This window comes from Ailuropoda melanoleuca, chromosome 13 (assembly GCF_002007445.2).
Source record: "Ailuropoda melanoleuca isolate Jingjing chromosome 13, ASM200744v2, whole genome shotgun sequence".
Taxonomy (NCBI): Eukaryota; Metazoa; Chordata; class Mammalia; order Carnivora; family Ursidae; genus Ailuropoda; species Ailuropoda melanoleuca.
In genome coordinates, this window is record NC_048230.1 from 65,624,873 (window position 1) to 65,649,820 (window position 24,948).

General features: G+C 47.7%; 1 protein-coding gene across 2 annotated transcripts in view; it reads right to left on the reverse strand.

Moving 5' to 3' along the window:
• The window catches only part of ACTR5 (actin related protein 5), a 33,697-nt gene extending 15,254 nt beyond the window's left edge, over positions 1–18,443 (reverse strand). For both annotated transcript variants that reach the window (XR_002141905.2, XM_019795153.2), the window contains exons 1-7: positions 18,014–18,443; positions 16,429–16,658; positions 14,353–14,522; positions 9,551–9,768; positions 8,650–8,832; positions 1,016–1,132; positions 129–268 (exon numbers count right to left, since the gene is read on the reverse strand). Coding sequence is in view for 1 of the 2 variants with exons in the window: in XM_019795153.2 (XP_019650712.2) it covers positions 129–268; positions 1,016–1,132; positions 8,650–8,832; positions 9,551–9,768; positions 14,353–14,522; positions 16,429–16,658; positions 18,014–18,412 (1,457 nt within the window). In the remaining variant the exon portion in view is untranslated. The remainder of the gene's footprint in view (positions 1–128; positions 269–1,015; positions 1,133–8,649; positions 8,833–9,550; positions 9,769–14,352; positions 14,523–16,428; positions 16,659–18,013) is intronic.
• Between the last annotated feature and the right edge of the window lie 6,505 nt (positions 18,444–24,948).

Below are 24,948 nucleotides of genomic sequence, written 5' to 3' on the forward strand. Positions count from 1 at the left end.
CACAGCAAGTCAATGAAAAGGCGGGCGTGAGGCAGAGTTTCAAATGCCCAACCGTCTCATCTACCATTCAGTGCAAAATCTGAGGAAATGGTTCTGGAAAATCGAAGGAAAAGAAGGTTCAGTCTCACCTGTCCAGGATGTACTGAAGGGTCTCTGCTATCCCAGCCTGCTCTTCCCCTATGAGGGACGGCTGGAAGATGATTTCTGGAGCTCGAATTCTTTCTGTCCCAACGAACAGCTGATGATAGGCTGCCAAGTTAAACACGGGCTTTAAAAACCCAAGGTTTAGAAGATATTTTTAGGCCACAGTGACAAACATTCCAGCTGCCAGTTCCCTCAAACTGTATTTCTTATGCCAACATAGCCTGTTCTTCGTTCCTGACAGAATAACCTCTCCCCAACTCTCCTGATAGGATAATTCCATTCTCTGCCTTTCTCCCACCTCCGTATTACAAATACCTTCAACTTTGCATCTTGACATGGTCCCCACGTTGCAGGGAAAGAGAGCTTGTGAAGAGCAGCAGCAGAAAAGGACCTGCCAGACCAAGCCTCCCGCCAGCACCCTGCTCAGGAGCCCGGTCCCTGCGCCACCAGGAAAGCACTCTCCCAAGGCCTCAGACTCGGGTCAGTCTGTCTGGTTGCCATTTGCCATGACAGAAACGTAGGCCCAAGTGAGGATTAAGCACAATTACACTGGCTTAAATTTAAATGAAACCACTAAAGCTAGGCTTCAGGTCTAAAGTCCTCACTTACTTGCCTAAATATTTCTACCAAGGCAGACTGTTTCCCACAGGTTCACAATCTTAGCACTGGAACCCCAATCAATCAGTAGGAAAAGCCCTGACTTCAGATGTTTTAGTATTAGTACCTTAGTCCCCCACCCTTCTAGAAAATAAAACTGGAAATTTTTTTTTTTTTTTGCAAAAATATTCCTCAAGAAGCATCCTAGACCAGACCGGTCACTTATGTCAGTGGTTTCAAAGCAGAAGCATGGTGCAGGCTACAGGGGCCCGACCTGGACAGTGGTGACTGGCTTCTCCACTTCAGGGGTGTCCTCTGAAAACAAGGGCTCAAAATCATTGATGCTTTCCACATCTTCCAGAGAAGGCTCTAGCTGCTCCAGGTCCGGGGTCTAAGAACAGACGAAACAGGACAAAACAGCACCTGTAACTTCAGGAGGCCTTCTTCACTCCATCAGTTCACGGTCACGAACAAGAACTGGTGTTTTGCTCAACGTCCTAGAAGTTTATATAAAAACTATGACAAATTTTCTAAACTATTGAAGAAGAAGAGGAGGATGAGGAAGAAGACGACGACGACACGTGAACACAAGGATTAAAAGCCGAAGAAGTGAGGCACGGGCTTTGCTCCTGTCCCCTACCTCACACAAACCTCAACAACTCCCACCTTGTCTCTGAAGCCCTCGGGGGGGCCAGCTGGGGGGGGCGGGGGGAGCGTGCACATGTGCCTGGCACACAACCACACACACAGCTCTGGGGGAGAGAGCGCAAGAGTTGATATCCTAGAGTGGCCCAGACACCAGCAAAATTAAATAAATCTCTAAACGATTAATAAATTCAAGTGCCAACACTAATGGGCTTTAATAAGCAGTCCCCTATCAGCCGATCCCCTGGGCTGGAGACGTGACTAAGAGCTCCTGAGGTGGCAGAGAGCCTCGGGACTGTGGTGCACCGCAGAACGGGCTTTCCTCTTCAGCCACAGCGGACCTGGGTGGAGCCTACACAGGCTGGCACCACTCCCAGTAGAGGGCTTAGGGTATATTGTAATTTTGACCTCAACAAAAGAATTTGGGCAGGGGGTGGTGTGGTTCTAGGTGACATCTATAGCCATCTGTCATTCTGCCATGTGAAAGGCAGACGAGTTTCACCTTCTGGACGCAAGGGGGAGAAGTTACAGGACGAAATTCTATGCAAGAACACTCCAACAATGACAGCTGTCGTAGAAAGGACTGTCTTATGAGAAGGTGTCTGGGGAGCACACAGCTGACTCTACTACCACCCGGCATGCCCGAGGGGAGGGCCCTCCGTGGAGTATGTGCCCTCGGAGCCTGGCCTTACCCTTGGAGTCTGTGACGTATATATAATCACCAACATAACTCAGCACACTTAAATACAATCTCTAGAACATAGCCACATGTATTGACAACGTAAATTAGCATTCACACTTCCTCTTTCTTTTTTAAAGGTTTTTTTATTTTTATTTTTAGAGAGAGAGAGACTGCACATGAGTGGGAAGGGGCAGAGGGAGAGGGAGAGAGAAAGAATCCCAAATAAGCCCCATGCTCAGTGTGAAGCCTGATGTGGGGCTCAATCTCAGGACCCTGAGATCATGCATGACCTGAGCCGAAATCAAGAGTCGGATGCTCAACTGACTGAGCCACCCAGGCACCCTCAAACTCACTCCTAAACAAGGCAGTGCCCTCCAACACTCCTCCAGAACACACACCAGAACAGTCACGGGCATATAGGGCTTACAGAATGGGGGACGTGTATCCTAAATTCTGCTCAGTTTAGAGGATTCTATCATATTTAAGGAGAGAGTAAACCCTGGAAAGGACTGGGAACATTCCTTCATCTGAGACTACAGAACACGAAGAGAGGGACTGTTTGTCAAAAGGTAACTTAAGGAGGAAAGAGGGTGGGCTGGGAGGCAGGAACCCGAGGAGCTTGCTCTCAGGGAAGGAGGCGAGAGCCATGTGAACACTGAATCTGACTCAGGAACCCGCAACCCGCGACTTCACAGTCCTCCCTGCAGGGATGACTACTGCACTTCATGGGGGAGAAAACGGGCTCAACAGGGGATCAAGACTTGCCCAAGATCACGTCACACTAGTAAGTGGTGGAAACTTGACCCAAGACAGATGGCTTAGCTCCAAAGTCTTTGTGCTGCCTCGAGCTGAAATTCTTAGACGTCGTGAGTCTGAGTGCAGCAGGACAACGGGCTCTGCAAGTGTGGAAAAGAGCTCCCTGAGGTCACGGTGAACAAGAAGAGACAAAAGATTTATAAGCGGCTATAAGGCCAGCTGAGCAAAATGACAGCAGGGGCCCCAACAGGGGCCACAGAGCGCGTGGGAAGGAATGCTTCCCTGGAGATCTGCGGTCTCCTATCAGGAAGACTCTCATCTCCCAGAAAGAAGCCCCAACCCCGGAGTGCCCGTGTCTGTTCTGGCTTGGCACTAAACTCAGGGGTCCCAAGAGAGGATCAGAAACAGATCGTGAAAATTCTCTCATTTGGTGGCGTCACCCAGGACGACAAGCAACCAGGAGCAGTGCGGTATTACAGAAAGAGGCGAGGATTTAGGGTCACACCAGTCCAGCTCTGAAAGGCAACCAAGATGTCTTTAAGGTCCCAGTGGCACAGTCTGAGCCCACTTCCTCCTCTGTAAGCAGGGCGCACCCCTAGGGCAGCGGTGGGGTGAGAACTGAACACTTCTTCCTTCCTCTACCTAGGCACTCATTTTGGCCCCCTAGATAATTGTTACAATACCAGGCCGGAGGCACACAATGTCACATGTGTATTTGAAATAACTACAGACAAAACTTGTGGGTCCTTCCCCCAAATAATAAAGAGTAAAGGCAAGCCTTGGGCTCCACGGAGTTCTCTCCCACCTTCTGCTCTACTCCCCACACCTCCATCTCGCTCATCCACTCTCCTGACCTCTCTGACCTCCCAGTGATGACCCTCCTCTACCCACCCTGGAGCCCAATCATAGCTGCCACCCTCCACCCCTCCTCTACCTGCTCTGCTGTTTCAACAGCCACTCTCAAATCCTAAAGGGTCCCGCCCAATGCTCTTTCCACTTCTGTTCTGGGGTAGACTGTATTTTTCAAAAACAGTCACAACGATATCTTTCATCCAACATGCTCTTCCTCAAGGGGACTTTGACACTCCCCCATAAAGAGGTGGGGTTTATTTCCTCCCCTTGAATCTTAGCAGGGACCTGTGAGTCTCCAACCAATAGATTATGGTCTAAGCACTGGCATGTGACTTCCAATGTGACGTCATACAAGGCCACACAGCTCCCTTTACCTTGACCTCTTGAAACATCGGCTATCTGGCTACTCTCCCTTGCAGAGCTCCCTCCTGGAAGCCAACTGCACATGGACAGGCCACGTGTGGGTGCTCAGGTCCACCATCTCGCTAAGCATGGCCTTCGAGTCATCCCAGCTCAGATGTCAGCAAACTGAAAAACCCTCCAGGACTCCCAGTCCCCAGATGTCCAAGTCTCCCCAGCTAAGGCCCCAGGCATCACAGAGCAGAGATCCCTGCTATGCTCTGTCTGAATTCCTGACCTGTCAAATTCATGAGCACAACACAATGATCATCGTCTTATACCACTAAGTCTACCGTGCTTTTCTACATGGCAACAGGTAAGTGAAATACGCTTCTCGTGGGCAAGAGTGGAGAAAGCGCCCAGGCTGCTGCTGGTGGGCCTGCAGTCCTCTTCAGCTCCCCTGTGCATTCCCCAGAGCAGGTGTCTGCAACCCCTCCCAGCACTTCTCCTCAGCCCGCCTCCTAGTCACCACTGGCGGTTCTCGGCGGCTCATCTCAGGTCCTTCTATTTCTCCCGCATCCCCCTCTTTACCTAACCTCCCGTCCTTCCATGCTCCCATGCCATCGCCCATCCGAGGCTGAGCCCACCACCCCTGCTCTTACAACACTCCTATCGACCCTGCTGCCCTCTCGTCTCTGCTCTTTCTCGGCCTCTTCCCCTGGCTTTTCCTCGGCCCCTGGACCCCTAAGCAGTGGCCTTCCCCAGGCATTCTTCTCACTCCCCATGCGATTCTAGCTCTTTGCATGGCTGGGTCTTGGCAAATCCCACCTGAAGTCCCACAGAGACTTTGAAGATAAGGGGCTCAAACCAAAGGCAACTACCTCCAGGCACGGCCTTTGAGGAGCACCTCCGTGGAGCCTCAGTGGGACCACCGTGCATCCGCGATCGGGTCACTTGGGTCTGAACCTCAGCTGCACTACCCCTAGCTGTGCAGCCTCGGGCAAGTTCCTTCACTCCCCGAAGTCACAGCTTCCTTATCTGTCCCATGGAAATACAACAGTACTTAGAGAATTGTGAAAATTCATCAGGATGACACTTGCAGATGTGCTCAGCACAGGGTCTGGCACATGTCCCACATTCTATTAACAGCCACCACCACTCCTGTCTCCACTGCCCCAAGTGGCACCCAAATCCTTGGACACTACCTCTGAAGTGTCTCCTCCACCCCCATCCCCATAGCTACTCTCCCACCCCCTCCGTCAGCTCTCTGCCGGATTGCAGCGACACATTTATACCCTGCCTTCCCACCCCCAGCCTCACCTCTCCCTAAACCCCTCATCCTAACCGCCACCAGTTCTTTTCCTAACATCAGGTCTCCTTGGATTACTTCCTTGCTGGACATCCTCTGAAGGTTGTCTCTGAAGGGTAACACCCAGGCTGACTGACAAAGCACTCTGTAGGCTGGCCCCCTGCCTCCCACTCCCCGCTCCAACTCCCGCACTGCACACCCGACCTGCCGGGCTCCCTGCACCCGTGCTGCTTTGCACCAAACGTCTCAATCCATAATGTCCTTCCCTCCTCACTTGCTACCTACTGAAATCATACCATCTTCCAGGGCCCAGCTCACATATTCTAATCCTTTCTCAAAGCTTCATCTCAGTTCCCACACACATTGACCATCACCCCAGGTAAGCTTCATTACAGTCAGCTAAGTGTGATTCGATAGGCTTATTTTCTTAGGCACCAAGGAGTGCACGAAATGTGCCTTAATCTGCATCGCGAGTCCCCAGCGTACCATGCCTACCGCTAAGTGGTGAGCCCAGGGATATACCCTCCAATTTCCCTGGACCAGAGGACTGTAAAATGTTCGAGTTTCAAAAGGCTTCCTCAAGCTATAGCAGAAACGTCAGCACCCACCCTCCACTGAGCTGTATTCAGAAGCATGCCACTGTAAAGATAATGTCTAAGCTTCACTAAAAATAATAAAAAGATATTTTACTTATCCTAATTCGTATGATTCAGAGAAACAAAGCTACTAATTTCAAAGCAGACAACGGGCTACAGAGATCCCACACGAACAGACTCCTCGACCACGGCTGGCTTCTCTCCCTCTAAGGTTCGCCAGAGTCCGCGCGTGCATTGTGTGGCACTCAGGAACACAAACAGGCATCCTGGGACCTAAACAGAATGATAGCTTGCCGAAGCACATCCAAGAAGACACAGCACGGTTCCCTGGAACAATCTTGATTGAGCGGCGTAAGAACAAGCAGAGGCCAGGGGCGCCTGGCTGGCTCAGTCAGTGAAGCGTCTGCCTTCAACTCAGCTCATGGTCCTGGAGTCCTGGGATTGAGCCCCACACTGGGCTCCCTGCTCAGTGGGGAGTCTGCTTCTCAGGCTTCTGCCTCTGCCACTCCCTTGCTTGTTCTCTCTCTCAAATAAACAAATAAAAAAAAAGAACAGGTGGAGGCCAGCTCTGAGCTTGGCTAATCAGGCAAGAGAACTTTCTACGTCGACCTCATTGTGTTCTCCAACAAGCCATGGTGCCCTAACACTGCTCCCCCCACCAACCACTGCTGTGCTTACAGTGGCGGAAGGCCAACATCCTCTAGTCTAATACCTCTTAGAGTGCTGACAAAGCCTACTCCTTTACAACACCCTCGTCACAATACCTGCAGAACAGCAAGGGCCAGAATGGCCTGGTCTATTGGCAAAAAAATGGATTTTCAGAAAACACTGTAAGTTTAAAAATTTGCTGGATTAATCCAATTTAGCCCTTACAGCCTGGATGGCATTTCAATGTGAACTTTGATCCACATAAATGCATCCCCTCCACTCTAAATGAATTACATTGTTAGAAAACACTATATATACCTTTTGAAAGGAAGAACTAGCCGGCCACTGCTATGGTCACATTTATCCCACGAAGTTACTGTAACTGACCCTAATCACTAACAATCACCCTCAATAAATACTGACTGACCCTCAACATCTTGGGGACAGACCAACTCATCAAATTCAGGGTATAGAGAAAAACTACTGAAAGCCCAACATTTCAAAACCTCCCCCAGCCCAGAAAAATTTGAATACGTATCCACAGGGCACAGAATGAGTAGGGACTTAATAAGTACCTGCTAAATGTATGAAAGAGTGGCTGAATCACAGCCTGTAACAAATGCAGAAAAACGAACAAAGAGAAGGAAAAACTAGCTCCTCAGTTGCTCAGGAATCACATTTTACAGTCGTTTGGGCTTTTCTTTTTAAATCTGAAATCCCTCGCCTGCCCGCCTGCCCGTGGCTTAGCAGCACATCTCTGGTATAAAGATGCTGATGTCCTACTGGCGCATTAAGCACGATGAAAACTGAACACGGGTGAATAAATAACAAAGGCAACACGGGTCTGGATCCCAGTATCCAGCTGAGATCCGAAGCACAACCGGGAAACTGGGAGAGGCGAGCGAGGACAGGCACCCCGGCTCTGCGACGCTGACCTGGGATGCCACACCAGAGTAAAACAGCAGTCACGGCCTCTCGCCCCCACCTCAGCCGTCCCGGAAGCCACGTCCAGGAAGCCTGACTGGGAGTCTGTCTGACGCATGCCCTGGCCGGCGGCTGGCCGCAGGGAGTCCCAGCTGTGGGAGAGCTGGAGATGGGGCTGAGCACAGCAGGCGTGTGAGGGAGCCTCCAGCAGAGAGCCGGAGCAAGAACAGGCTTCTGCCAAGCCAAAGACACATCTGTAGTCAGTGGCAAGCAGCCGCACCGTGCCCGGCACCAAACTGGATTTTCCCATGGGACTGATTCTTTCTAAAAGTACATGTTTTAGAATTTACAGAAAGTTGATTGAAAAACAAAAAGCCACCAAGCTAGACTGGTTAATCCTGGCCTAGAAGGGTCACAAGGCAATGAACAAGTCCTTCGTCTTAGAGCTCCAGAGCGGACGATGCCATATTATTAACACTTTCTTCCAGTTCTAAAGCCAGTGAGCCAACTCATGAGTACGGGCGTGCAGCATACGTGAGGGTGAGTGCCACCTGGGGCACTAACTCAGCCCTGCCACCTGCCTTTACACCACATCACCACTTAGTAACAGGACGGAGAACACGAAAGAACTTATTCAAACAGTTACTTCTAGTGATAAAAGGCTGATCTTAAATCAACACACTGCTATTTTATTAAGCATGTCTACTAGCTACTGTAAAAAATCCATCAACTGTTATGAAGCATGATGCCTGTCCTTAGGGAACATCAAGATGGAAAGGAAGCAAGTGAAACATCAAGCACAATTTATTTAAGAAAATATCAGAAAAGAGTAGAAGGGAGCATGTGACTAACAGCAAATAACCATCGAAGGAGAATGTCTGGATTTAAGAGGGCACCACACGGCTGGTCTGTGAATGCTCTTTCTACTCTACACACAGCTCCCCCTCCCAGGGGGGCCAGAGGTCTACAGGGTCAAAGCCCTTGGGTCAGCACAAAGTCAGGGCCATCTCTGCCCCACACCTGTCCCCATGGACAGCACTCACCATGCTGCTTTCCCAACTGTGGTCACGTCTCTTTGATGTCAGCCTTCTCCAGACACCCCGCCCACCCTCAGGCTGAAGGACCCTGCGGGGACCCGCTCCCAAGGCCCTTGGCACCTCTGGCTTGCTGTCCACCACATCCACCTCGAGGGTGACTTCTGCTTGGAGGATTTTCTGCTTCGCCTGCTCCACGGCCGAGCTGAGCTTCTGGATGTAGGACTGCAGCTCTTCCGGGGAGTCCATGTTCAGCTCCACCAGAGCTTTGTGAAACTGATCCATCTGGCCATCCTCTAGAAGTTCCTGAAACCCGAGTAGTCGCAAGTCATCTTCGAAGATGACAGCGCAGACATAAACAGGAAGGAAAGAGAAGTAGCTTGGAAGGCACACGGAAAAACAACAGCAGGAGGGGGCTCCCAGCACTCCCCTAGCCTGCCCCTCCACAAAATCTCACCTCCCACCCGCGGTTCACACGCCGCCCTCCTCCCCGGCTGTCTCTAGGCTGCATCGTATCACAGTCCCAGCACCACGTGAGTAGGCAAAACTAATCTATAGTGACAGGTGTCAGAAACATCGTTACCTTTCGAGTGGGGAGACGTGGGAAGGTTGCTGGCTAAGAGGGGACATGCAGAAGGTTTCTGGGAGCTGGGAGTGCTCTGGATGGCAGATACATGGGGTGTTTCACATTATGAAAATCCATCGAGTTACACACTTGAGATCTGTGCATTTTGTAGCATGTGTGCTACACTTCAATTAAAAAGTTATAAAACAAAGGAGATGGTAAGGCTAAAGTAAATCCGAGAAGCCAAAGTCCACAGCTCTCTGAGACACCTGGTGCTCTGTACACGGTACAGGTCCTCTGTGCTGAGGAGCCCCACCCTGAGCACCCCCGGCTCCTTCTGGACCCCAAGGGGGACTCAGACAGTCACTGCACCTCCGGGTCGAAGAAGAAGATGTAGGAAGAAGCCTTTCTGGGACCTCCTTGTGCAAAGGCTGGAGCCCCGCCGGGATGCACACGTACCTGCACGTAGAGCAGTCTGTCTAGCCGCTCCTGGTCCAGCTGCAGCTTCTCCTCCCGCCGGCGGGCGTTGAGCTCCTGCAGGCGCCGCAGCTGCTGCTGCCGCCTTTCCTGCCTCTCCTCCGAGCTCAGAGTGCTGCCGAGGAGCTTGCTGGAAAACGGGAGCTGCATCTTGTGGACGTTGTTTTCGTAATAATCAGGGCACCGCCATTTCTGCAGTTCTTTGGGGAAATAATTTTGGAAGTTAGAAAATGGAAACACTATCAGCACAGACATTAGAAAGTCACTACCAGGGTTCCAGATCCAGGTAAGATGGAGAAAGCACGATCCACCCAATCTCTGACTCCACCCAGCGGACCAAATGCAGCTGTACCACCTGGACGTGATGCCCACAGATCTGTTCTCAAAGAATTGCTGTGTAAACTTCGCCAGGAACGTCAGGAATGAAGGAAGAGCAAAAGAAAAGATGAAAACCTCGTTCAACGTGATGGACTAACCTCCTCCTGAGTTCTCTAAAATATGGTTGACAATTCAAAGTAAAAAACCATCACAATGTCTACCAGGTTTCCAACACATGTATGTGTGATACATAAGACAACCCAGCATAAAGGAGGAAGGAGAAAGGAGCCTCTGGGGTGCATTGCCACATTCCGCTTGCAGTAGTAAAACAGATTCTAAAAACACTGCAAAAAGTCTGTCGACTATAACCTCAGGGCAACCACTAAAAAACTACATAGAGTAAAAACACAATAGATAGGGGCGCCTGGGTGGCCCAGTCTGTTAAGCGTCTGCCTTCGGCTCAGGTCACGGTCCCAGGGCCCTGGAATGGAGCCCGGCATCCGGCTATCACGCGGCAAGGAGCCTGCCTCTCCCTCTGCCTGCCGCTGCCCCTGCTCGTGCTTGTGCGTGCACACACGCACTCACTCTCTCTGACAAATAAATAAAATCTCTAAAAAAATAAATAAAATAAAAACACAATAGATAAATTAAAATACCAATACCAAAACAAAACTTTTAAATATTCAAATAACCCAGAAGGCGGCAGGAGAAACAGGGACAAAGAGAATAACAGATGACAAATAATAAAATGGTAGAGCTAAACCCAACATGCGAATAGTTAATTTTAAATCATCTTACCAGACTAGTTAGAAACACAGTGAATTAAAAAAAAAAAAACCAACTATTAAGAAACTCACTTTGAATATAATGCTATAAGTTGATTAAAAGGAATGAAAGACCATTCCATGCAAGCACTCAGCAAAACAAAGTATTAACGTCCCAATAGACATCAAAGCCAAGAAAATTGCAAGGGATAAAAAGGGATACTGTATAATGATAAAAGGTCAATTCGTCAAGATAACATAAGAACCCTAAATACATACCTAACAAAAGCACTTTAGATACTTAAAAGCAAAAACTGACAGAAATGAAAGGAGAAAAATTAAAAATTTATAATCATCCCTTGAGACTTCAAAACTCTTAATAAAATCAACAGAGCTAGAGCCTGGAAAAGGAACAGGGACACAGAAGAGGTGAGCACCACCATCAACCAGTGAATCTAAACACCACAGAATACTCCACCCAACAGCAGAGTCCATGTTCTTCCCAAGTATAAATGCAACATTCGCCAAAGGAGACCACGCCTGGGTCATAAAACAAAGCTTCACAAGCTCCATGATACCACACACGGTTTTCCGACATAGTGAAATTAAACTAGAAATAAGTCGTAGAAGTACAGGAGGAGTATTTCCAAATACTTGACTGTAAGACAACACCTTCCCTTCTTTTAACTTTTAGCTTTCCACATCAACTATTTACTAAAATATCAAGTTGGATTTAACCCTTAAAACCTGAAGGTTTAATTTTTTTAAATTAAGGTTTTATTTTAATTCCAGTATAGTTAACACATAGCGTTAGTTTCAGGCGTGCATTATAATGATTCAACGATTCCAGACGTCAGCTGGTGCTCACCACAAGTGCACTCCTGAATCCCCATCACCTATTTCACCCATCCCCCCACCTTCCTGCTCTCTGGTAATCATTGTTGCTCTTGATAGGTAAGAGTCTGTTTCTTGGTCTGCCTAGCTCTTTTTTTTTCCTTGTTCATTTGTTTCTTAAACTCTACATATGAGTAAAATCATATGATTTGTCTTTCTCTGACTTATTTAACTTAGCATAATACTCCAGCTCAATGCATGTCGTTGCAAATGACATTTCATTCATTTTTATGGCTGATAACATTCCATCGGGTGTGTGTGTGTGTGTGTGTGTGTGTGTGTGTGTGTGTGTATACACATATATATCTCACATCTTCTTTATCCATTCATCTATCAGTGGACACTGGGCTGCTTCCCTATCTTGGCTATTGTAAATAATGCTGCTATAAACATAGGATACATATACCCCTTTGAATCAGTGTTTTGTATTCTTGGGGTAAATACCCAGTAGTGTGATTACTGAATCATTGGTGGTTCTATTTTTAACTTTTTGAGGAACGTCCACACTGTTTTCCATAGTGGCTGCACTAGTTTGCATTCCCACCAAGAGTATAAGAGGGTTCCTTTTTCTCCACATCCCGGCCAACACTTGTTTCTTGTGTTTTTGATTTTAGCCATTCTGAGTGGTGTCAGGTGGTATCTCCTTGTGGTTTTGATTTGCATTTCCTTGATGGCGAGCGATGCTGAGCATCTTTTCACGTGTCTCTTGACCATCTGTATGTCTTCTTTGGAGAAATGCTTGTTCATGCCTTCTGCCCATTTTATAATTGGATTATTTGGTTTTTGGGTGTTAAGTTGTATCAGTTCTTTATATATTTTGGATATTAACCCTTCACTGGATGTGTCATTTGCAAATATCTTCTCCCATTCCATAGGTTGTCTTTTAGTTTTGCTGACGGTTTCCTTCACTGTGCAGAAGCCTTTTAATTTTGATGTAGTCCCAATAAAACAACACATTTCTAAATAATCAATGGTTCATAAAAAGAAATCTTGAGGTAAATTAGAAAATATCTGAATTCAATAAAAATGAAAATATATAGAAATCTATAGAATGTAGATAAAGCAATGCTGAAGAGGAAATTTGCAGCATTAAATGCTTACGTTAAAAAGAATGGTCTCATAATAATCTGAACTTCCACCTTAAGAATTTAGAAAAAAGAGAGCAAACTAAACCTAAAGCAAGTAGAAGGAAGGAAATAATAAGACATCACTGAGATTACCTAAACAGTCCCAGTCTATTAAATTGAATCCACAGTTAAAAGTCTTCAAAAAAAGAAATCCCCAGGCTCAAATGGTTCCACTGGAGAATTCTATCAAAAATTTAAAGAAAAAATATACTAATTATCTGCATACTCTTTTCCAGAAAATAGAAGGGGGGGCGCCTGGGCGGCACAGTCGGTTAAGTATCCGACTCTTGGTTTCGGCTCAGGTCATGATTTCAGAGATGAAGTCCCACATCAGGCTCAAAAGCTGAGCACGGAGCCTCCTTAAGACTCTCTCTCCCTCCCTCTCCTTCTGCCCCTTTCCCCAACAAATTAATTAAAAAAAAAAAAAAAAAAAAAGGACGGAACACTTTCCAGCTAATTTAACAAGACCAGCATCACCATGGTACCAAGACCAGAAAAAGACCATGTAAGAAAACTATAGATCAACATCCCTCGTGAAAATAGACATAAAACTCCATAAAATATTATCAACTCAAAGCAACATATAAAAAGAATAATAAACCTGAAAAAGTGGGCCTATCACCCCACCCAATCAAGGCTAGTTCAATACCCAAAAGCAACCACTATAATCTCCCATATGAACAGTCCAAAGCAGAAACGCCAGGATCGTATCACTGGTGTAGAAAACACATTCCACAAAATTCAAAATCCATTCAGGATAAGAATGCTCAGTAAAACTAGGAACACAAGGGAATTTCCTCAGCTTGATAAAGGACATCTGCAAAAAACTTCACACTAACATCATACGCTTAATAGTGAAAAATTACATCCCCCCACCACCCCAAAAAGAGGAACTGGGCGCAAGACAAGGATGCCCACTATCACCATTCCTATTCAACAGTGTACTGGAAGTGCCAGCCAGTACAATAAGGCAAGATAAAGAAGAAAAGGCAAACAGACTGGAAAGGAAGAAATAAAACTGTCCCTATTCACAGATGACATGTCTATACAGAAATTCCCAAGGAATCTACAAAAAACTAAAATAAATTTGGCAAAGTCACAGGATATAAGGTCAACACATAAAAATTAACTGCATTTCTATACATTAACAATGAGCAAGTAGAAGCTGAAATGAAACAAGCAAAGAAAGACTTGGGCATAAATCTAACAGAACATGTACACGATTGGTATGTTGAAAACTACAAAATGCTGAAGAAAGAAAGCAATAAAGACCTAGGTAAATGGAAAGACCTCCGACACATCATATGTCACTTCTCCCCAGTATAGTTTTAATACTATATCTTGATTTAATATTGTATTTGAATTTTTACTTAAAATGTTATTGTTTCATATCCAATCTAATCCAGATTTCAGATACTTCCAATCAAAATTCCAACAGAACATTTTTGTAGATATGAACAAGCTAATCCTAACATCTATATGGAAAGGCAAAGGAAGCAAAATAGCCAAAACCCTTTTGAAAAAGAACCCACGTGCATAAGTTATCAGTTTATTGGATAGTTTAAGTAAAAAAGAGAAGGAAGAGGGGATACTAAGAAGCGGAAGAGTCATCCTGGGAACAGTTTAAGGAACACCCTCGATGTACAATATCTACAAGCCGCAGGCAAATGCCCTCTGTTACCTTCCACGTAATCTTCAGCAACATAGCTGTGCTCGTGCAGGATCTCCTCCATGCGGCTGAGAGTGATGGCTGCCAGGTGCCCGGGATACTTCAGCTGCAGGAGGCGCTGGAGGTAGCCAGCTGCTTGGCTTCCTCCCAGATTGATGCGTTTGCAGTTTTTAGCATCTAACCTACAATCAAGGAATGGAAAACAGCACTGACATTTTGGCAACATGGAAGAAAGAACAGGGAACACTTTGCAGGGAGTTTGGGGGAAGGATAACAATCCAGATGAACCAAGAAGAAACGGACCTGCTGAGGGAACAGAAAACTTTACAAAGGAAGGGACTCCAAAGCTCCCTTGATTCAGCCTCTTACACAATGCAGGAAATCCTAGTCCACACCCAGACACAGGGCATCCAGCAAGAGTCTCAGAAGGAAAGAAGGTTCAATGGGAAGACCGTGCACTCTAAATTCAAACCCTTAAGCCACTTGTCAGGCATTTTTCAAACTGTGGTCCTTGTAGAATTAGGTGGGGGAAATGTTAAACATGCCAATTCTCAGGACTCATTTGCTTTGGGGTAGGCCTAGGAATACACATCTTAAGCTTCCCAGCTAAGTGTAGCACAGGCTGAACCCCTCCCCTAGACACTCCCCTTCTCCAGATGCATACACATTAAGTAAGCACACACATACTGGCTTAGTGCAATCCTAAAAGGACCAGGTCCCTTTCACATGATGCGAAGGGGAAGAGAACCAGAATAACGCTTTTCTTAATGTGAGGAATTTAGAGGAGCAGAGCACTGGGATCTTGCTGCATACTGAAATGTTGCTGCTATATCACACCTCACCAGCAGATGCCAGCACAGAGCAGGACAGGCTCCACTGAGAACATTTCTTAGCTTCAGGCAAAATAATTTTCTCTCAATATGCTATAAAAATCACTTAATGTTATTTTTAATTTCCACATATTCTGTTTACATAAAATAGAAAATTCCATATATCAGGAGTGTTTGGTAATGTGTAAAAGAAGTATTATTTTCATAAATTTTTGTAGAAACTTCAAGAGAAATGACCACTTTATGTCTCAATAAATTCAACATTTGACTTAAGCATTCAGACTCTTTTATAATTCACAAAGTGCCACCATCCACATTATCTCATTTCATCCTCAGGGTAGCCCCCCAAAAACAGTTTTTTCCCAATTTTACATGTTCAGAAGCTATGTGAAGAGAGCAGATAACCTCACCCTCGGCAGGGCTGCGAACCCAGGCATTCAACTCCAAAGCCAGGGCTCGGCTCCCTACTTACACACCCCCTTTATGCAATAAGAAACCTTCTCGGGAGAGCATGATGCTGGCCTGGTCTCTTCTCAAACAAAAAGTCCAACTATAAAATGAAAACACATTTAGGGGCGCCTGGGCGGCTCAGTCAGTTAAGTGTCTGCCTTCAGCTGGGGTCATGATCCCAGAATCCTGGGATGGACCCCCCTAGTCAGGCTTCCTGCTCAGTGGGGAGCCTGCTTCTCCCTCTCCCACTTCCCCTGCTTGTGCTCTATCTCTGTCAAACAAATAAAATCTAAAACAAAACAAAACCAGGTTTAAAAATGACAGAAACTACCCTCACCTTTTATCCAACTTGGAAATATTTAATAAGTATCTATATTATGTGCCAGGCACTGTACCTAAAAAAAAAAAAAATGGTCTAAACAATCATGATGAAGGAGCTTTAAATAAAAAAATAACCTCATAGACCATTTACATTACTCAGGTCATTGATTCAAAACATTTTTATGGAGCATCTACTAGCTGCAGGTGCTATGTTAGCTATCTTGCCGTAAATCAAAATAGTAAAATTCTAGAATTATAGATTTGGACCTCAAAGACCGTCTACTGCAACTCCCTCCAGGAGGTCACAGAGGATGGAAGGTGAATTAACTTCAGCGAAGTCACATAGTGAAGTATGTCAGCGCCAAGCCCAGAGGCTAGTTCACAGTTTAATACTTGTTCTTTCCACTTCTTCTTTCAAGTGGGCACCCAAAAAATGTTTCCCGAATGCTTCTCAAAACAGCACTCAAATGCTGTCAGTGCTACTCACCTCCCTTCTAAGATGGGTAAGATATGTGTACATTGGTACCCAGAGGAAATGATGAGCCCACTGGAAGTCAAGTTCTTTGGCTTATTGTGGTAGAAGCTGAAGAGGCTGTCTACTCCATAGGCAACCTTAGGAATCCCATAGCACTCAAAGAGCAGCTCAGACATCATCTGTCGAGAATACAGTGGGTTGCACACAGCTTCTGTCAAAACTACAGGATGATCGACACAGCCCTACTTTGAGAGAAAAGGGAGAACAGATGAGAGAGGGGGAACAAAAAAATACTTTTTTAAAGCATGAAAGAAACCAAAGTCCTACTGTAAAGACTGAATTTGCTTTTGGTCTCCAATCAAAAACCTGACCAGAAGCAACTGTAAAACACTCATCTTGTCTTTACTGGAGACTGTCTTAGAAAATATGAAAGTAGGGTCAATTTAAGGTTATTAAGTCAAGCCCCAACCAAACTGTCAGCAAATCATGTTGGCTCGATCTTCAATTTACCTCCAGAATCCAACTGCTTCTAACACAACCCCCTCCCCTGACCTCCTTCACCTAAGTCACCACCACCTCTCACTTGGGTTACTGCAACACCGTCCTAACTGGTCTCCTGGTCTACCCTATGACCCATGCCAGTCCATTCTTCATATAGGAGCTATAGTGATCCTTTTGGAACAGAAGTCATGGCCCGCCTCTGCTCAACACCCTGCCGTGGCTCCTCATTTCACTCAAGTAAAGGCCAAATGTGATTTCCTCCTCCACTTACTACTCTCCTCTCACTCTGGCTGCTCTCAGTTAGGATTAGGGCACACTCCTGCCCCAGGGCCTTTTCACAGGCTGTTCCCTCTGTTTGGAATACCATTCGCTCAGACATTCACATGGCTTACTACCGCAATCACCTCCTTCAATCCCTGCTAGGACATCACCTTCTCCCTGAGTCCTACCCCGACCATCTGAAAAAATGTAATCCTCTCCTCTCCTCCTACCATGCCTTAGAATCTACAACTTAATTCTATCGTTTATTGTCTGCCTTTTCATACTAGAATGTCTTTACCTTCCTGTGCTCCACAGCACAGGAAATTTTGTGTTACATTCATGGGTGTAAAAAAAGTGCCTGATACAGAGTAGGTGCTCAATATAGATTAGTTAATAAATGAATTTGATTAAAAAAAAAAACAGGGGCGCCTGGGTGGCTCAGTCGTTAAGCGTCTGCCTTCGGCTCAGGGCGTGATCCCGGCGTTCCGGGATCGAGTCCCACATCAGGCTCCTCCGCTGGAAGCCTGCTTCTTCCTCTCCCACTCCCCCTGCTTGTGTTCCCTCTCTCGCTGGCTGTCTCTCTCTCTGTGTCAAGTAAATAAATACAATCTTCAAAAAAAAAAAAAACCGATCACCTATGACCAAATGTACGCTGCAAGAGAGAAGGACCCTTGTTTTGTTCGCTCCTGTACTCCAAGAGCCTAGCCCAGGGCTTACACATGTTGGGCGCTTAAGATTTACTCGACTGCCTAAAAGAATGACTAAATGACAATGAAAGCTACTGTAGTGACTACGTCCTCACCGAGAGTGGAGCCACGACCTCCCCCCGCTTCACCTGTGAGGAGACACCCAGGTGCTGGAAGCTGTAGTCCAGCAGCAGCTCCTGCAGCTCCAAGTTGACCGGTACGTTGCGGTCGAAGGGTGAGCGCAGCATCCAGCGCAACGGCTCCAGGCTGCCCAGCGCGTTGCCCACCTGCGGGCCAGCCCCGCCCCGAGCCCCGCCACGCCCGCGGGCGCACACAGCGCGGAACTGCAGGCGCGGCTCGGGGCCCGGATCCGGCCCGGAGCATGCCCAGCCGGCGCGGGCCTGGAACGACCCGTTGTCCAGCACGAGTGGCACCGGCAGTGGCCCGTGTGCCACCGGGCCGGCCTCTAGCACTGGGTCTGGCGCGGCGCGGGCATCGCGAAATGGGAAGACGTTCGCCACCAGCCCGGCAGCACCGGCCACCGCCATCTTGGAGCGCGCACGCTGTGCCCGCCTCTCGCCGCAGCGCCCGCCCAGAGGACGCTAAGCCCCGCCCCCCGTAGCACCCGCACCGACGGCACGAGACTCCGCCCCGTGCGTGACGAGAGCCCCGCCCCCAATCCCCAGCCTCCTCCCCTCGCTATGCCCGGCCGGCCTTTTCGCGTGATTCGCCCCTAACGACCCAAGCCGCTTTTGAGATCGTTAGGCCCCGCCCATCCTGGCCTCGAAGTCCCGCCTTTGCTTTACCTCGGCCCACCATCCGGTCTGGCCACGCCCCTTCGCTCTAGCCGGGACGCCGGCCAGTAAGCCCCGCCCCGTATGTGTAACACCACCAGGCCCCGCCCCTTCCTGGCCTTCCGAATTGGGCGCTAAACTACGCTGGGCCCGCCTTTTCGCCTAGCCACACCCCGTTTTCCCGGTAGCTCACCTTCAACCGCCCTTGGCTCCTCCTCCACAGGGTTTTGACGCCCTTAGCCTGACTGTAAGGGAAACTCAAAACTCTGGGGTATTGACAGTGTTCAATTTCTTGACCAGCGATCTTGCTACGGACTTTAACTTTGTGAAAATTCATCACACTATCCACTTAGATTTGTGCACTTTTCTGTGTGTAATATTTTGTAGTAAAGAGTGTTTTCATAGTTTTATTATTATTTATTATTTATTTATTAACTCCCACAGACTGTGCCCTCTCACTGAGATCTCAAAGACTGAGAAAAGGACTAATCGATCCTCAATATGTTTATTCTCTCTTCCTTTTACTGGTATAACTCCCACGCAAGGTCATCTAATATGATTATATGACTAAATTCTGGCCAATGGGTGTGGAAGTGGAGATATGACACCCCCCTCCCTGTTTTAGCTTTAAAAGGATTAGGCAAGTTCTCCCCTACCCGATTTCCCCCAGCTAGGGGGGTACAAAATTTAGAGCAGCTGCCTTGACTCTACACTTCCAGTTTTGGAACATGTGACTTTGAGAGAAAAAAAGCAAGTTAATTATAAAAAATGGCTCTGAATAAACTTTTTTAGCCAAAGATAAGACCTTAAACCTTTCTCAGAATCTCTGCGAACACTTCTAGGCAAGAATGAGAACCAGCCTAGTGGCAAAATCAAATTAAGGGTGTTGCCTTCCAACACAAACCCATTGTCTCAGATATCTGAAAGCACCCAACCTTGAGCTGAAAAAGCAGGAATAAGCAAAACACAGAGAACAGTAAATATTAAGTGAATGTATGTTTAAGGACTACATCTGTGTATACTAACATGGACAAGATTTATTTTTAAAAGAAAGAAGTGAAGGCCATATAGTGTACAGTGAACTCCCTTTACAAAAGAGAGATGACAAGTACACATGGTTTTGCTTGTATTTTCATACAGATAGAACGAAAACAAATGCAAGTTTCCTCGAAAAGGAAGGAGCCAAGGTGGAAGGATCCGGTGTGGGAAACTTTTTCACTGCATACTTTAAAACATTTTTAGCCATGTGAATGTATTACTTTTTTCAGGGGGAAAAAAAAGCACTATGTATAAGTAAGGTAGGCAGGATTCTTGATCCCAGTTCTTCACTCCCATATAATAATAGAAGATTAGAATCCATACCACCTGCCACATAATTTTGTAGGGCCTCTCACTATAGATGTTGATACTGGGCTTGGCCATGTGGCTTGCTTTTAGCCAGGGATAACCAAATGTGATCTGAGCAGAGACTTTCAATGTGCATTGTGGTTTAGACTGCCCTCTTGCACTTCTGCTGCAGGTCATGAGAAGAACATGCCCTGGGTCTAAAGATGGGAGACCCGTGGAGCAGACCGGAACACAAACTGCAGCCTGGAGCCAAGTCCAGCTGACCTGCAACCTAAAGTTGACCTGCCCTGTGGACCCATGAACTACAACAACAAAACTGTATGTCCTTATAATCTGCTGAAATTCTGGGTTGCCATGCAGCATTATTGCAGGAGAACACTGACAGCTACACTAGACCAACGCTGTCCAATAGTACTTTCTGCCACCATGGAAATGTCCTACAGTCTGCAATGTCTAATGCATGAACCACATGTGAAGAATGCAACTAAGAAGCTGATTTTATTTTATTTTATTTTATTTTACATTTAAATTTAAATAACCATAGGTAGCTAGTGGCTACTCTGTTGCACAACCTAGCACTAGTCAAAATCTATGGCTGTGATTATTTGCCCATGGAAATGACTAGAAGAAAATAGATCAGAAGCCTTCTGTATTAGTTTCCTAGGGCTGGCATCATAAAGTACCACTAACTGGAATGGCTGAAAACAACAGAAATTTATTCTCTCATAGTTCTGGATGCCAGAGTCCCAAATCAAGGTGTTGGCAGAGCCATGCTCTCTCTGAAGACTCTAAGGGAGAATTTGTTCCATGCCTTTATCTTATATTTGGTGTTGCTTGTAGTCCTTGGCTTGCCCACACATCACTCACCTCTCTGCCTTCCCCGTCACCTGGCATTCTCCCTCTTCTTATAAGGACACCAATCATATCGGATTAAGGGCCCGTCCCACTTCAGAATGACCTTATCTTAACTAATTACATCTGTACACCCTGTTTCCATCCCACCCACAGAGTGTTGTTGGGAGCTGCTGGAAGTGTAAAGCTCCTCCCCTGCCCCCCCCCCAAACTTGAGCTTGGCCCTCAGCACTGCTGGGTGTTTCTGGCTAGAGGCCTCTCCTCTCCCAGTCCCCGCAGGCTGCCACAACAGGCAGAGATGGCACCCAGAGCATCACTGTGGGATCAGTCTCTGCCAGGCTCTTGAACAGACTCAATCCAAACCTCTAGGAAATAGAGCTCATCTCCCAAGCCCCTGCCTCACTGAGATTAGCATGAGGCAAGTGAAGCATTCATCAGGAGAGCAAAATTTAAGAATGTGCAAAAAAATTCAATAAGATATATGATAAACTATTTTCAAGATCAAAATTCAAAACTGAACTATAATGTTCAAAATAACACAAACAAAATAATAACATTTGAAATCAAGACCGGATCATTGCTGATATTTTCTTTTGCTTCAGAGTGAAGTGCTGCTACTGGTCCTATGCTCTCTGAATGTCACTGTTACTGATCCTGTATGCTTCAGCAATAGGGAAATACACTGATGTCTGCAACTTTGAAATGCATTTTTTAAAAAAGTGGATTGCTGGATGGATAGATATGGGAGAGCTATATCAGCATTGTAAAAATGTTAATTGTTCAGTCTAGGTGGTGAGCATATGGGCTGTCAGCGCAGAGTTCTTTTACCTTTTCTGTATGTTTGAAATTTTTCATAATATTGAAAAGGAAAAAATTAAAGAGTGAGAAGGACACCCAAGGCTGGCTCTCTGGGGTCAAACCAGCTCCCTCTACTGAATCCCTGCATGTCCAGGTCTGAGTTTTCCATCACACCCTCACTGGCAGTGAGGACTAAGCCCTCTAGCTGGTCAGCCCCCTCTTTGACTGAAGCCTCTCTCTGGCCCTTGCCCTTGAGATCCTTTATCTCCACCAACAGAAAGTTAAGGATCCTCCCAACTTCCTGACTGGTCCCCAGGAGCCTGTTTGGCTCTCTCCCACCCTGCCAAGTCCCTAAGGCAGAACTGATCGGTCCCTGGGGTAAAACATGTCATTTAATGAAACATGTTCCACGACAGAGCGTCCTTCTATATTTGAGGGGAAAACAATCAAAAGCCCATTTTGAAATATGGAGGACCTGAAAATAAAGCACTAGAGATAAACAGTGATTATCAACTGGGGGAGGTGGGGGGGAAAGAAAGTTTACCCAAATTTTGCAGAAAAAGTTTTTGCAGGAAAGAGTTTACCCAAATTCTAAAAGTGGAGAGCCTTCTTTGAGGGCCAGCAGCCTGCGCTCTCACCGCTGGGAGGCGAGGCAGGGCCATCTCAGGAGGGGGTGGCAATGACTCCTGGGTTCCTCTCGGAGTAAGGGTCTTGGTTCCGGGCCAGGGGCCCAAGGTGGTGAGCCAGGTACAGCAAAGCCGGCTGCCATGGATGCCGGAGGGGACCGCTTATCAGTATCCGGGCTAAGAACTGCTGGGTACTGAAGGGCACTCTGGTTGGGGGCGGAGGTGGATTCTCCCCAACCCCTCCTCAATTGAAGGTTCATTAGGCCAGGCCTAAGGGCTCCCACGGACTCAGAAAGTGCCCTCCCCACGGACCCAAAGCACAACTAGAGTGCTTCCTCTCAACTTCTACCCACGCACTTTGGTGTGTTGGGGGCAGGTATGCAGAGATGGGTCCCAGCTACCTGCTCCCTAACTACCCCCCCCCCCCCCCCCCCCCCCCCCCCCGNGGCTGACCAGGGCTCCTGCGAGCTGAGCACAAAGCTTGGAGCGGAACCAACGCAGGGGAGTGGATCTAGGCAAGTCCGTGGAGGTGGCAACCACTGCGTCCAGAACCTGCCTGCTGTCTCATTTGTCCTTCTAAAGACAGGAGGATGGAGCTGGTGCATGTGATGCTCCCAGTTTCCCTTTCACTGCAGCAGTCTGGGCTTTTTCTGAAGACTACAGACTGCCCTGAGACTCAGAGCACATCCCAGGGTCGGTGGACCAGCTCACTGGCCCAGGAGAAGTGGCAGGCAGGGCAGGGGGGAGGGTCAGCTTCCAGGCCTGGGAGACATCAGAAAGCCTAGGGAAGCTGGAAACTGAGGATCCTCTGGGCAGCTCTGGATCCTGGACATGAAACAACTGCGGCAAAGGGGGATTAGGCGGCTGACAGCTGGACATCTCAAATGGCCCGTTTAAATCGTCAGAACCTGGGGCAGCAGAGGGGACCGGATCTTACCTCTCTTCTGCTCAATGGCTGCAGAACCAAAGTGGTGAGAGGTCACCTCTGTCGCAGGCACACCCACACGGATGCTTTGCGCGCGCGCGCACACACACACACACACAGGCACACACATTCATCTAGGCTCTCACAAGACACAGATGTAGCCTTCCCCCCACCTCACAGGCAGATCTTTATACCTCCTACACTTGCGTGTAGAGGCACCCACAGCCATTGTGGAGGGTAGGGAAAATGGACATTGTTCTTATGCATTCTCGCAGTCTTCCTCGTGCACAGATCACATCTAGAGAAATCGCTCCAAACTAGTCCTCTGCCTTGGTGGCTGAGACCAGAAACCTTCCTCATGGCTTCTCTCTGCAGTGAGGACCCTAGGAATGGCCCAGCCTTCCCGCATTCCTGGACCCCATCTTTTAAGTCTGACTATGACCCTCTCCAAAGGGTCTGGAACTGATGCCCTGGGGGGATCTGCACCAAAAAAGGACTGGATCCTCTAGGTAATTAAAAATAAAACATCTCAAACAGGCTGATCAAGAAGAGGGAGATTGGGACCCAGATAGCTCTGGCTGTTGATTCTAAACAGCCAGCTTTCTTCACTTTGGCCGTGTAAACCTCAGCTTGGACTTGAGTGGGGTTCTCCTGGGTGAGAGATACCTGGGAGGCCTGGTTGGCCCCTGGCCTGGGGAGCCTGGGGAGATACACAATCTGCTGCTGATTTCCTTCATAGTTCTCTTCACAGTCCACAGCCAAGTGTGGATTTCTGCACGCCTTTGTTTATTGTCTCCCCCCCACCCCGGATTGGAGGTTGAGAGAGTGCCGGGAATTCTCAGATGGATCCAACACTCAGGAAGGATTCAGAACAAATCTTGTCCTGGTGGCTATAGGGCCGGGCCGAGGCTATGATGAAACTGCTGGGAGTACAGTCTGCTCCTTCGCTTGCCTCCTGCAAACACCTAGAGAGCTTCCTCTTACTGCAGACCATCCTCCTCACTCCCCAGGGCTCTCCCAGGACCCTCTCACTGCAGGTGCGCCGCCACCTCACCTGCTTCACCAGGCCTGGCCAGAGCCGGTCCCCCTGCGGTCCCCCTGCGGTCCATCACTTTGGGATCCCCCCCACCCCCGCGCAAAAACGCAGAACTCACAGGAGGCGCGGACCCCTTTGTTTCTTCTTTATTTGCGGATGTAATTATGTACCGCACTCTAAATTAGAGATAGATTTTTTTTTCTGATATACATTTCATCTTATTCACCACGAGCACACCACACGCACAGTAGAACAGTTCCACAACCTGATAAATTGCACAAGATGAGTTTGGATTCCTGAAAACCGGCAGGCAAGCCGGCCCTGCCTCGGCTTCTTGTCTCCCCGCTTCGCCGAAGGAAATCGCCCACCCGAAACGGATTTCCCCGCCAGCCTTTCCCTCTGCAGTGTTGAAATGTCTCTGGAATGGGAAGCGCTCTTGCTAGAAATGGCTGGACGCTGCAGATTCCGAGCACTGGATGGCTGTGAAATGTCCCCCCAAGGTCAAGTTTCTGCGCCTGCGAGCTGCGCCCCCTCTCCCTCCCTTCCCACCCGCCTCGGTGACAGGGACCAAAGGGTTGGGGTCCCTCCGGGAGGGACAGAGAGCCCGGCCCACAAATTCGCCCCCGCCTCCTCAGACACTAGGGTGTTGTGGAAAAGAAAGGACAACAGAAATGCAGACGCGATGGGTTGTGGGTTCCTATCCCTC